General features: G+C 42.5%; 1 protein-coding gene across 19 annotated transcripts in view; it reads left to right on the forward strand.

Moving 5' to 3' along the window:
- The window catches only part of kirrel3b (kirre like nephrin family adhesion molecule 3b), a 310,341-nt gene that overhangs the window by 185,415 nt on the left and 109,670 nt on the right, over positions 1-15,256 (forward strand). For all 19 annotated transcript variants that reach the window (XM_079513465.1, XM_079513476.1, XM_079513477.1 and 16 more), the window contains exon 3: positions 11,445-11,594. In XM_079513465.1, coding sequence (XP_079369591.1) covers positions 11,445-11,594 — 150 coding nt within the window. The remainder of the gene's footprint in view (positions 1-11,444; positions 11,595-15,256) is intronic.

The raw sequence follows: 15,256 nt of genomic DNA on the forward strand, positions 1-15,256 counted from the left end.
GATCCACAGCACAGACCACCATCTGATGAGATTTAGCCTCTCAGTCTCAGACACAAAACTATAAAAGAATATGTTTTGTTATCGTTCCATGATGTATTGATTTATGATTTTGGTACCATTGGAGAGATAACAGGCAAACGTTGATCAAAATCACAATTTACATTCTCAAATATTGGGTAGACTTCTTGTAAATGTACTCTATCTCTACCACTAGCTGTTAGCATAAACCCCAGTGCCAGCATACATGTTCACTTTAAAAGTGACACTCGCCACACACACTCGCTACATACACTCACTACATATTAGAACAAGCACACACTATTTACCTTTCGTCAGAAGTTTTTACATGGTGGCAGCGTCGCGGTACAAAGGCACAAATTAAATCCGAAATGTGGACTCTCAAGAGTTAAAGATCTATAAGGGTCCACCTGGAACCCCCTCAAGGACCACTGGTGGTCCCCGTACCACTGGTTGAAAACCACTGAAGTAGGGCAACGAGTTTACGAAGAAAAGACAAAAGCTTAGAATAGTGGAGGTTTCAGCCCGACACAGACGACATATAGTTACCTGTCAACTGATGGTACAACCCACCCCCCCCCCCCCCCCCCACACACACACACACACACACACACACCAGCCCACCCCAGCCCAACCACCCTTTTGTCTCCTGACAACAAATTGAACATTGGTCACCCGGCCGCTCCCGGCTATATAACCTATTTCCATCCCTGGTGGTGACAGTGCGAGACACATGTTGTCGGTGAACGCTATAAATCACAAAGCCCTGCACACGTACGTACACACACACACATACACACACACACACACACACACACACACACACACACACACACACACACACACACACACACACACACACACAACACCCGCGTGCACGCACTGGTTGCCCATTGATCCAGCTCAGAGACAAATCCATTCCTGTCCTGATGGATTCATTACTCCTTAATGGGCCTATTTTACATTGGTTTGCTTTGGGTAGCGCGCTGTATATCTTTGAAATACATTGAGATCAATGGGGAGTCATAAGCACACGTCACACACACTCACACACACACACAGTAGTGGCGATCACTCCCAGTGTGCCGATAGACTTTTCATCATATTGACACGGGAGCATGACTGAGGGGTTAATTATGTGAAACCACAAGGATTTGCAATATCTTCTTTGCTGGTAATTGACCTCTTATACTTAAAGGCTACTCTATTCTTAGTGGAACAGAATTGAGTTGCAACAGTAGCCTACTTGGTCTGCTCTTGTTGAATGAATGAATGAATGAATGAATGAATTGTTTATTTCGGACACACGTTAACCGATTCCGTGCCACCATTGACTCCAGCGCTCTAGAGTCAGTCCCAACAGAATGCACGAAGAAGGCCGCGAAGAAGACCCCCTGAACCGGAAATAGTAATCGAACAATTTCGTGCCACAGTCGATCACCTTCTCTAGCGTCAGAAGTGCTAATATGCTAACCGGGAAGTCGCAATACTTTTTTTTTTATTGAGCTGCTAACTTTGTCCCACACCTCATATCACCTCAATTCCGAGAAAAGTGCAGCTAAAGAACGTACACAAAATGTCTTCTCCAGGTGAAAGAAAAGACGACACATCGTTTTCCCACATTCGGTTCAAAATAAGAATGCAAAATGCTGGTGGTTAAGGAAGAATGATTGAATCAATACATGGCAGTAAGTGTGTTTAAGAAACGTGAAAATATGAAAACAAACACATGTTGTACTCTAGGGTGTTAGAAAATTGCATGGGATGAAGTTAAATACGTATCTATAGTCCTAACCCTTATTGCTCAACAATCAAATCAAATTTTGAAATACAATTTCTAAAATCTATGTAGGGCCTAATGAAAATACTATGAAGACAAGAAACAAACAGAAACAAACAAACAAACATCTTCCGAGCTTAATACAATATCCTTTCAATATCTTGTTTTTATTTTAAAAAAGTAATTTGTATTGCAACTTTTCTGTTCTTCACTAGTTCCGAAACTATTCACCAGAAATAGCAGATGTATAAGCTCAAAGCGTGGCGACGCATTTGAGGTGTGTAGTTATTTCCAACGCTGGGATTCATGCGGTTAAATCATAATACAAATGAATAATAATGGTGGAGACACTGGCTGTGATTTAGCTTACGGCTGGACTTTTTACTGATAGCAGCTAAAACTTCAACTATTAACACTGTTTTCCATTAGAGCTGGGGGCTAAGATAAGGTCATTGACTAGATTGCCTGCATGTGAATAGCAGTAATTTGCAGGGTATGCACCAGGCACCTCGCAAAGAATGAGGAACAATAAAGTAAAGCCACTCTATACATTCAAGAAAATTGAGGTGCATGGAGGAGTCAATTCAAGGTCTCGGTGTGGAAATGTGCAGTGGTCATTACCCTTGCCACTTTCAATTGCATCAATACCGGCCCATCAATAGGAATAAAAAACAGCATTGTGAGTGACCTTGTGGTCACGCTCTCCATTTTGTGTCGGCATTCTATAGGAGGGCGGGGAAAAGCTCCTGTTCAGACTGTGGTCGTCAGTATTATTAATAGCAGCTTTTAGTTGTGATCTCTGTCTGACATTTACATCCCACTTTTACCGGTAGCACAGCTCTCAGCGGGTAAATGACACTTTACATCAGACAGGTGATGCAAAAGACAAAAGAGTGAGGCTTCTCAGTTTCCATCCGACCGCGCAACACTGGAGCTGGCATGGTGGCCACGGGCAGACTGGCTCAGAAAACACATGCATGCATACACTGAAACTGAACGGTCACACGGTCCATCTCCTAAACCGGTGGTTCTCAAAGTGTGGTCCGGAGACCCCCAAGGGTCATTGAGGCAGTTCCAGGTGGTCCCGAGCTAAATGATAGTTTGGAACCAAATGGACCCTTATGGTTCTGTAACTCTGAGAGTGTATAAATGGAACCTTAATGGACCCGTTATTTGGACCCCCAATTTGGGTCCTTGACATTAAAACATTTGAGAACCACTGTCCTAAACTACATGTTTTCCTTTTTACTGTGTACATTTCTCCTCTTCCACATCGTCGCCTTCTTTAACTAATGGCTCAAGTCATTTTTGAGGATTTATTTTTTTGACCTACGTCAGCTCCTCGATCATGACACTGTCACACTGCACCTCTGGTAAAATCTCCAAAGTCCTAATTGAAAAGGATCATGCTGATCCTGCCCCTTTTAGTAAAATGAGAGTGTGTGAAAGAGTGTCTCTCGGATTTGCCAAAATAGGCAAAAATGTTGGTCTATTGTTTTGTGACATCATCAGTAGTTCTCCAAAACATCTGACCTGCACTGTCCCTCTGATGTACTCATAGAAAGAAATATCATAGTTTAGTTTTCTGAAAAGCTTTAACAATAATGTACTTCCGTTATTTGTTTAATATTAAGGTGACGACATGACAAACTCATCGATCATGTGTGTGTGTGTGTGTGTGTGTGTGTGTGTGTGTGTGTGTGTCATGCAGTATCTGCCCCATAGAGTAAGTAAGTAAGTAAGTAAGAGAGCCTTAGCCCCCCATTCATTTCGATGGAAGTTGCTCAGTGGCGTTTTGAAGCACCCGGAAGACTCCCGGAAGTACAATTATAACTCAATGGCTGATGGCTCGAGTGAGCGGAAGTTAAGCCCAGATGAACATGCTGCAGTTCCACTTTTCGCCTGTAGGTAGTGGCAGCTTCAACGTTGGATAGAGTTACTGGGGGCTTGATGATCTGCCCTGTCAAATTCCTACCTGCTGCCTTGTTAATTATAATACCATACTATATAACAGCCTCATCTAAAGGAAGCTTTAACATCTTTTGTCTTTTTTGTCCTCCCACTGACTGAACAGAAAGTTAGATTAAAGGCTACGTGTGGGAAGATGAAATGCAATAGTGGCTTAATCGGCTGTAACTCATCCCACCAGGAGAAAATGAGGCTCACTTCATGCTCTATTAAAGGGAATGAGATCCAATGAAGCAACCGTCAGTAATTGGGCTTTTGGTGCATGCTGGTTCTTGCCAGTATGATGAACTGAAGGACTTGGAAGCCATTAGAGGGCCCGTCCTGGTCTATTATGTTCCTTTTGGGTGCTATGAAACATTTAGGCCATAACCCCAACCCCACACTGTCAAATAAGGATGTTTGAAAATCTCCGAAGCAAGGACAAGTCATTTACTTTACTGTATTTGTTTATTTAGACGGGGCAATGCATATTAATTACATAAATGCAATGTAAATACACGCAAGCAAACAGTACCTTACATTAGGAAACAAAGCATTTTAAAACATACATACACAAGAAAAGTACAAAGATGTAAAGCTATATAATTTAGCAGCGTTGTTTTAAGGGCGATACGGATTTGTAACTAAAGTAATGTCGTGAAATACCCCGACGCGTGCCGCTCGGAAGGAGGAGATGCAGGAAAAGGACAAAGGACTCGTGTGATGATGTTCCCATAGAGTATATAAAAGGATAGAGACTGAACTGGCGCGAAGCTCCGCCCCCCCATCTATTCATGTCAGTGGAAGTTGCTCAGTGGCGTTTTGAAGCACCCGGAAGACTGCCGGAAGTCCCTCCTCCGGACCTCAACTTTGAGGTCCGGGGTGACGTATGCAACCGAGCGCTCAATGTTAAAGCCCAGCTGCACGGGGTTTCCCGGTCATGAATCCACGGGTCCGCCTGTAGTCCCTCCTCCTACCACTAGGGCCCAGACCTTCAACGTTGAATAGCCTCACTGGCCCCTTGGATGTTCCCAAGGTCTCAGCATTTATTTGGTAAAACACACAAAATGAAGATCGCTACAAAACAGAGCATGTAAACAAAGGCACACGCGGGTTGTCTCCTTCAACCAGCCTCCGTAGTCAATGTGAGACCGGGATGAATCAGCCCAGAGCCCCTGGCTGTCTTTTAAACAAGAAATACTCTCTCAAAGTCCCTCCTCTTCACCGGACATGGAGTAGGCACTTCCTGACTTTCTGACCAATGAGGTCTGAGTCAGCAGTGGCTTCCGGTTACAGAGGCGGGCGCTCTAGACAAAGACATGTTCTTTCTTAATATTTAAACCTTTGACAGAGTTAACTTTGCAATAAAACAACGGCTAATGATGAATTAAAGATACAATGAAAACATAGTTAAAACATAACGGAAATAGATGAAACTGAACAGACTATATTAAGAAATGAATTAAGCTGTTTAACCCAGTACATAAAACTATAATCACTAAAAATACCCTGTGTTGTAGTACATTTTAGATCAGTACAAAATGCACTCCCTTGTAATAGTTTATGTAATAGTTTCCTAGCGTTTCTCATTATTCTATAATGACAGAAGAGTGTTTAAGACATTTTAAGCAAGTTAAATGTGAAAACCAAATACAACAGCAAGAAATAGAAATCTCTCTCTACCATATTGTCACCACAGGAGAGCAAGCTTCAAACTGTTCAGAACAATAGCTTTTGGGTTAAGGTGTTGAAATGTAGACATTCCATATGGTAAGTACGAGCAGGAACAACATATTGGCATGAAATCTCAAGACTGTCTGAGAGAAACCCTCTCGTAGCTCTGTCTAATTTTATTTTCAAAATCTTTTTATTTCCGTTTTATAACAGTATGGGTGTCAAGTCACAGGTTCATAGAAAAAAATCAGATTTTAGTATCAGTGACTGAGGTAAACAAACGTAGCCTACTGTATGAATCACAGAGATCGTGGGCAGACATAATGAAAAGAATGTTATTGTGCAAAACATGCCCCTTCAAGACAAAAGAAAAACATTTTCTCCCCTTCAAGTCCCAATTTAGTATAGCCAATTCCCAATTCCCCAGCCTCTCTACAAGTACTCCATCTCTGCTAACCCCCACAATCAGTCATTGGGAGGGTGAAGAAAGCCTCGGGTCTCTTCCGATACCCGGGCCATCAAGCCAACATCTTCTTTACACCCAACAGTGAAAGGCGTAACGCATGTGGAGGTAGCTCTGTCTAATTTTAACATTATATATTCAAGTAGTTATAGAATATGCTATATGATTCATGATACACCACAGTAACTTGTGCATAAGGTGCAGTATTGCTTTGGCTGTTTGGCTTTGGCTGTTTGGCATTTGGACAAACACGGGGTGTTTTCCGCCTATTTAAAGTCCTATCTTTGGTTGATTAACCACATTAAACTATCTATAATTAGTCAACCTGGCCTGGGCTGGCTCTGTAATTAGTACACAGTTTATTTATTTTTCTTTCTTTCTTGTAGATCACTGAATGTTCACGCTCCGGCTCAAGTGGGTAAAAGTCTGCCTCCCCGAGCATTCAAGGTGTCAACCCTGAGGCAACTAATTAAATGTCAATTTAACTGTGTGTGCTATGATGAGTAGTCCCACTGGAACTGGCAGCAAGGGGCTTCATTCATCGATAGGGCTTGCACGTTGTTCTGACTGTAATCTAGTTAATAACCTTTGCTGCTGTGACAGATTTCATCTCTTAAAGATGAATTAATGAGCATCACGTACTCACGTAGCATGTGAAAAAAAGTTATTTCACTGTTCTTTCCATCTAAATGGTGCATTTATATAGCACCTTTATCCAAGGCGCTTTACAGAGATTGTGCATTGCATTCACCCATTCACACACACATTCATACACCGATGGCAGCGGAAACCATGCAAGGCACCAACTAGCACATCGGGAGCAATTAGGGGTTCAGTGTCTTGCTCAAGGACACTTCGACAGTAACTCTGGGGGAGCCTGGGTTCGAACTGGCAACCTTACGGTTACCATCCAGGCACTCTACCCCTGAGCCACCGCCGCCCCCATCTAGAACCAACAGTGGAAAGTTGAGCACGGGAAATGGATGCACGGACTCACACACAAACTGTATAACTATAGTCGTTTTCAAATACTATGTTATAAAGCAGGGGTTCTCAACGTTTTTGGCTGAGGACCCCCGGAAATGCTTGCTCGCGTTAGTTCTGGGTCTGCAGGGCTAATTCTCATCAAATGGTGGTCCGTGGCTCAAATACAAAGTAAATAATGGGCCTTGAACATGAAAACGGTTGAAAACCACTGTTCTATAAACGGAAGCATCAGTCACAAACATCAGTCACAAGAGAACAACTCTTGATGACTAACCACATAAACCATAGCGTCCTTATTTCTTGGCATACATGTCATACAAAAATAAAGCAAATAGCAGACATGACAGATCTGCAAGCTTGTAGATAGGTCTTTTTTCTCTATTTGATATACCAGGGTTAAAATGGTTGAAGGTAGCAGGCTCGGTGATTATTTTCTTTAAAAAAAAGAAGAAAAAAAAGGTTTACTGGTTAAAGGTAGCAGGCCTTGTGGTGTACAGTATCTTATGTACTGTGGACCTTTTGTGTTTCTTTTTTCAACATCTTTTGTAACTTACTGTATAATATAGTGTTATCATGCTGGAGCCGCGGAGGTCTGCCAGGACTGTAAGTCAGTCCAACGGGAGGAACATCTTGACATAATTATCTAAACTCAGTCATGGCTTTGCTTGGCCAATACTGGGGAAATCAATCCTTTACCCCACTGTCTCCCTCCCCGCTGGCAGATATCCAGTGATGGGGTTGGCACACAGGCCTTTTGGATGGCAGCAGGCACAGAAGGGCATGCAGCAGTCTCATCCGTTCTCACAAGTTCCGTTTTACAAAGCCACAGAATTGAGTCAGAGTGATCTTTAACCCATTTTGGCCTGACCTCGAAATTTAAAAAAAATCTTCTAAATCCTCCAGTTTTCTGAAATAAACATTTTCACAATTTTTTAAAAATAGCAGACCTACAAGTTCGTAGCGCCCCACTCGGTGGCGCGCTATGAGCTTGTAGATCTGCTATTTTTCAATAGCTAAATTATAACATAATGTTTAAAACACCAAAAGGGGTTCCCGCCCGAAATGGATTAAAGAAGTCTATCCTACCAGTTCCTTTAATCACAGATCAATTACTGAGGACTTCAAGGGGGGGGGGGGGGGGGGGGCAATCATTTTGTCAGATATTTCCGAACATCTTTTGAACATGAGTTTTACATGCTGCTCATTTCAATCCTCATTTGTTCAATAATTAGAAATAGAGGGCCATATATCTTCAGAGACGGAAACCAGGAGAAACATCCAATAAAGCTTCTCAATCAAAGTTCAGAGAGAAAACTAATCAAAGAAATTCCTCATCCCACTTATTTGTCCCGACGGAGGGATGCACTCCACAACACACTCTCCTTGCATAATCGGATCACAGTTAGGGGAATATTTAAAAAAACATCTCACTTGAATTGTGTGGAGTAGTCCGAGGTCTCCTGTGTTACAGTGCTACACTTTCTTGCATTATTAAACCATAAATCCTTTTTGTGGCACACGTACTGAAACATCTCAATCTCCAGCTGTACCGGTTTATTATTGCAATAAAACCCCATCATGCTCCTTAAAAGCTAAAACCTCTACAGCGTGCTCATCGACATGGCATGAAGGTTTTCTATTTGCTAGGATATTATGATATAAACGCTCAAATTGGCCAATTTGCCAAAGTTATTTTTACATGCCAGGATCCAAACTCACCCATCTGCCAGGCAGGATACTATCGTTGTTATGCATTCCAGGTCAATCTAACATGCACACACACTAGAGCATGGGCAACTGGCGGCCATGCATGGCCCCCATGTGGCCCCCATGTGGCCCCCATACATCTCCTACTACCAGCATCAGAATAGGGTCGACGTGGTGGCTGGTTGCTAGGGCCGACCGAGCTTAGCAGCACTGCACTTGCCTCCACACTTCCACAGTACTCTGCCAAGGTTCTATAGGCTTATTATTATCCCGCCCTCATTGTCTTCACATATTGTACAGTTAATATAAAATATGTTAATATGTTAATATATATGTTAATATTGAAATACTGTTATTGATTTCAATTCCAAACATGCTAACATGTCCCGTTTTAATTTTTTCAGTCTATATTTGTAGCTGAATGACTAGTATTAAAATGTTATTGTCCATTTTATGTCCAACGTATTTGTATTTAAGTTCATACAGTCAACATAAGCATAACTAAATGCATTTGAAATGAAATAAAATATGTTACTTTTCAGGATTCCAATTTAAAAGTAGCAAAAGATATCCAGGATAACAAAATAGCTCACGTTTTGAGCTTGTAGATTCGTCTATTTTTGGATATCTAGGATTATAGGTAAACCAAGAACCTAATCAATACCCACTTACAGTACACCGCAGTACACCTGATTCATACAACTTCACATTGTGATTTTTTAGCTTGTAGATCGGCTATTTTAGGAAAACCTTTTTGTTGTGTGCTAGCCACTCCAATATCTGGCTTTCGGGAATTACGCCATATGGCAGCCAAGTCTATGCACTTTCTAAATGTTTGTTTAGAGGACTTTAAACAAGCATGGAGTAAATAGTCAAGTCCATGGAGTTTAGAGTACTACTAGGGGCAGTATTATGCGTGTCTTAAGTACCAGGTCTTATTACTTAACTTAAGACCTGGAGGCGTGGTCAATGCTGTTTGGCCACTCAGAATAGCCAAATGGCATTGATCATGCCTCCAGGTCTTAAGTTAAGTAATAAGACCTGGTACTTAAGACACGCATAATACTGCCCCTAGAGTACTAAACGTGACGCCATGTGGCAGCCAAGTCTATGGACTTTTAATGTTTGTTTAGAGTACCAATGTTTGTTTAAAGGAGTTAGGCGGCCCTCACTTCACACAAGAGTGATTTGTTGATATACATAACACATCTGCACGTCTGTCTGTCTGTGGCAGGTGCACAGCTATGCCAATACAGTATAATGGATTGGATATGGCCGACATCAGCAGAAACCGGCAAATATACAGACTGGACATGCCCAACACAAATGGGCTTTGTCAGCTAATGGTGAGGTTATGCCCATAATTGTATCGACATGCCTGGTGTCACAGTACGCAAATTAGTGTTGTTATAGTCATCGGTTGACGTCAGTGCAAATTGCCATTGTTATGCCATTGTTTCATGACATGAAATGCAGCTCAAAGTGCTTTACAGAGCAATGGAGAAAAAAGAAAAAAAGAAAAGCAAGGCATAAGCATTAAAAAACAAGAGTACAGTGAGGACATGAATAACAAAAAAATAAACAAGAGTACAGTGAGGACATGAATAACAAAAAAATAAACAAGAGTACAGTGAGGACATGAATAACAAAAAAATAAAAGATCAATTAAAAGCAAGAGTGTAGAAGTGGGTCTTGAGCTGTGCTTTAAAAATGTCTACAGAGGCTGCCTGTCGAAGGTACAGTGGGAGTTTGTTCCACGCCCTCGGCCCGTAGAAGCAAAACGCTGCTTCTCCGTATTTTTTAGTTGCCATTTTTGGCAAAGCGAGCAGGCCAGCAGTGGAAGACCTTAGGGGGCGGTTTGGGACATATTTAGGCAGGCAGTCATGTAGGTAGGAAGGTGCGAGACCATTGAGAGCTTTATAAACAAGTAAAATAATTTCAATCCTAAAAACAACCGGAAGCCAGTGCAGTGAAGCCAAAACTGGAGTAATATGTTCTCTCATCTTAGTTCTAGTTAAAACTATGGCTGCTGCATTTTGGACAAGTTGTAATCTGTCAGTTGTTTTCTTAGGCAGTCCAGAAAAAAGTGCATTGCAGTAATCAAGCCGAGAAAAAACAAAGGCATGGATTAGCGTTTTTGCATCGTCCAATGACAAATAGGCTCTGATTCGTGCAATATTTCTAAGGTGAAAAAAAGCAATCTTGGTAACATGATTAATGTGTGAATTAAAATTCAATTCAGAATCAATAATGACCCCCAAGTTCTTTACTGTACTGTTACTTTCTACAGTCAGGTTGCCAAGTCTGCTTATTATTGATTATTTCTGCTCACTAGAACCGATTATGATTTAGCTTGAGAAAGTTCTCACTCATCCAGCATTTGATGCTAGAGTCTAGACAGACAGGTCAACAACGGGTCTAAAGCACAGCATCTGGAGCTACAGAAAGATATAGTTAGGTATCATCAGCATAGAAATGAAAATTGACTCCGTGATTGGTAATAAGTTCTCCCAACGGCAGTATGTAGGCTACAGGGAGAATAACAGAGGACCAAGAATGTTAGGCACCGGTTTCTGTTTGTGTGAGACAGACTAGACTAAAGCAGTGTTCAAGGACCCACATTGACACTAATTAGCCCACGGACACCCATTCAAAATTATATGCCAAGGACCCCCATAAGACAATATTTTTACGGCTCTAGCAGTGAGACCCCTGGGGGTTCCCGGACCCCCAGGGGTCCTTGAGGCCTACATACATGTACAGCATTTTGTTGCACTTGGAAAGTAAATGAGATGCTGCTTCTCGCCGTGAAAAGGGAAAAGGCTGACGATGTAACAATGAATGTATATCCGTGTGTCTGGGCTGCAGGCTATCCTCGCTACACAGTCATCGGGGACCACAACACAGGAGAGCACCACCTGCGGATCCAACGGGTGGAGCTGGCGGACGACGCCGTGTTCGAGTGCCAGGCCATACAGGCTGCCATGAGGTCGCGACCCGCCCGCCTCACAGTGCTGGGTGAGCTCACAACACTCACACACACACGCATGCACACGCACGTGCGCGCGCGCACACACACACACACACACACACAAACTATAATGTGATTTTCCTCAACCCACCGACTTGTCATGCACGCAGAAACTCAAGCACACACACTCACCAAAACAATAACGTGCAGTAACATAAAACACGGACGCGTAATTCATTTTGTTCGACAAGTGTGAAATTCCATTAAACAGCCATACAATCACTGTGATCCATTCCCTCAAAGGAAAAAAGAAGAGGGGTGAAAATATAATATGTATCCATAATAATTTGTATGTACAACAGCAGAAGAAAATAATTGCATCGACAGTATAGTCGTCCTATCTGGCAGATGGAGTGGGGCGTCATTCAAGTTTCTCACTCGCGTATGTTCGTTCGCCCACTTTAATTTCCTTTCCCTCGGGCACGTGGCCTCCATTTTCATTATTAAGCCTGAGAGGTTATACTGGTTCTTAATTAAACTTTATTGGGTTATCATTCAGCGTTGCCAGTTCTGCCTTATTGAGCAGCATTAGTACAATCACTGGCTCACTTTTCTTTCCCGGCAGCACAGCAGACACCACCAGTGTTGTTTTTGACAGCAAATTCTGATTTAGTTTTAGTCTTAGGGCTCCATCTTGCGCCACCCTTATCCCTTATCCCTAAACCTATTTGCCATTTTTTACTATTTTGAAAATAATTTTAAAATAGTTCAACTAGCCGATCTACATCTACATGTTGTGAGCTTGTAGATCAGCTAGTTGAAATATTTTAAAAGGTTTTTTTAAATAGTAAAAAATGGCAAATAAGTTTAGGGATAAGGGTTAAGGGGTGGCACAATATATAGCCCATAGTCTTTTTGAGTAAAATTGTATTACTTTTTTTGTCATATTTTAGTCACCTGAAATGTTTTAGTGTTAGTCTAGTTTTAGTCGACTAAATATCATAAGATCAGTGTCGATCAAAATCGACACTGCCCTCTACCACCTGGACCCTCGGCGGGCGTCAGGCGCTCGAGCTATCACAGGGAAAGAGAGATGGGGAGTCAGTGACAAAGCCAGAGACAAAAGGGACAGAAGGAATGAAAAGGAGCAGAAGGAGCGGGTGTCTGGTGTGTCCTTTGCGGTGCAGAGTAAATTCTCGCCATGAGCGACTGATCCGTTTTATTGATCCGACCTAATGAAAAGTTAAACTAATGATTCGCAAGGAGACTGAGGTATAGCAGAGAGAGAGAGAGAGAGAGAGAGAGAGAGAGAGAGAGAGAGAGAGAGAGAGAGAGAGAGAGAGAGAGAGAGAGAGAGAGAGAGAGAGAGAGAGAGAGAGAGAGAGAGAGAGAGAGAGAGAGAGAGAGAGAGAGAGAGAGAGAGAGAGAGAGAGAGAGAGAGAGAGAGAGAGAGAGAGAGAGAGAGAGAGAGAGAGAGAGAGAGGTGAAAGGGGTTGAGGAAGACAAATTGTGTCTGACAATATCTATGCATTGGCTGCCAAACCTCTGCAAATGTCTAGTGATTAATTATTAATAATTAGGAGAAGCTCATAATGATATGGAGAGTGAAACATCAAGAGGGGCGTTGGGGATGGGGGGGCTGGGGGGGTTACGGTGGTCTGGTCATAGGATCAAGGACAGCAGGCTAGAGGAGAGGATATACGCTCCATTTAGCAAGGAAGGACACTGTTGATTGATTGCATTTGATCAAGTTGAAGCATTAACCGATTCCCTTACTGAAGGGCTCCCCAAGGAGGACCACATACTGTAGCACCATAATTGATGGCGTTAATTCTTAGTCTGTAGGGACTTTGTGGCTGTTTCCAAACCTGACATAGACTAACGCCAGTGGTGGACAAAGTACCCAACCCCAGTTGTAGATATCCCTGGTCAAATATTCATTTGCTATTGCTATATTCACTATTATTTGAAATACATGTATAGGGCTTAGCCTAGGTGGTTAATTAAATGTATCATCGTATATCATCATACATCATCTCATTCCGTTGAATGAGATGTTTGTATTTACACAAACACTCAAAATTGTCCATTCATTTGTAATGGCATTTAATGTTTGTGTTGGGACGAAAATTAGGTTACATACACTAAAAGCTGGACATAGGAGGGGCTCAAAAATGAACCTTGTTCCTACCTAGAAAGTAGTGCAGTCCAAAGTCCCACAGTATTTGTCTTTGAGATGTAGTGGAGTGAAACTGGAAATACAGATATTAAAGTAAAGTAGATACTCAAAACCTGTACTCAAGTACTGTATTGAAGTAAATGAGCTTACTGTCCACCACTGCCTGGTACAGTGTGTACTGGTACTGGTACAGTATGCCACTTCAGTGTCTTGGTTGAGGAGCATTTTCCGCTTTCTCCACTGCAGCAGGAGTTAACACTTGTTTGCTGGTGCACCAATCGCTGCCGCTGTGGCTGTGAATTTGGTGTGAACTTTTTGTTTTGCGGTGCTTCACCGCTCCATTACATAGTTGTGTGTATGTATGTCTGTCCCTGTGTCTGTCCCTGTGTCTGTCCCTGTGTCCGAGCACGGAAAGCTGCAACACGCTAACTCTGTCATTTCTCGACCGTTTCGGTCGTGGAAAGGCTCGCCGGAACCGGGCCGCCGCCTGGGCGCGTTCCTGGGAGTCTGGATGTTCCGGGGACCCCTTGGGGACCCCCACACGGTAACTCTGTCTAGGACGAAAATAACCGATTTGCTCGTCCACATCGGCTAGTACCCCTCAAAACATATATGTTCTGGCGATTCAGGTCTGGTGACTCTACTACAGCGGTGTCAGTTTCCATAGAAAATCTGATGCAGTGGCTCATTGGCCATCAGCCCCATCACTCGATGACGTCAAACAACAAACATGGCTGCCCCCAATGTGGTAACTTGCGACCGTACCGATCTGGCCATATGATTTAATAGCCAGGATTTAGAAACATCATCATCTGACATATTTACCGTGTTTTTATATGCTAGTAGCGCCCGTTGACTGTGTTTGTATGGTTAGAAACCGGTTTAGTCATAGCCACATGATTGACAACGACGTCATCTGCTTTCCTCATATTTTGATTGGTTGGTATGAACCAATCGCCAAAGACTGCTGCTTTGGCAACGCCCATCTCAGAAACGGCTGCTGTTGGGAGGGCTTTCAGTCTGAATAATGAAGTGAAACGAAATGAAAAGTGTCAGGCTAGGTTCATATGGTTTCTAACTATAATTCTGGTGACCCCTGGAACCCCCTCAAGGACCCTCAAGGACTTTGAGAACCACCGCTTTCGACAGTTGCAACTAGCATAGGCCAACACAATAAACTGGAGTGCATTTTTGAGGGGCACTAGCCCCTCCTATGCACAGCTTTGTGTATTTGAGCACGGAATGTGTTTGTAGCACGGAATGTGATGATTTGAATGGCTGATGTATTATGATGTATGAGCGACCCTCACTTCAACTGAGTGTGATTTTTGATTATATTTCTTATTACCAATTACCAATAGGCCTATCTCACAGCCCCCTTTCCACGCCCCCTTCCGGTAGATAGTGGTGTCATTTAACATTAGCATTTACACATTTTTTTCTCTGGAGAATCTAAGTACATTTCCTAATGTAAAAATGTGACAGACCAATATTATTATGAAGCAAACAAGATGGTAAATCAGCTCGAAC

Source organism: Electrona antarctica (assembly GCF_951216825.1).
Source record: "Electrona antarctica genome assembly, chromosome: 11".
NCBI lineage: Eukaryota > Metazoa > Chordata > Actinopteri > Myctophiformes > Myctophidae > Electrona > Electrona antarctica.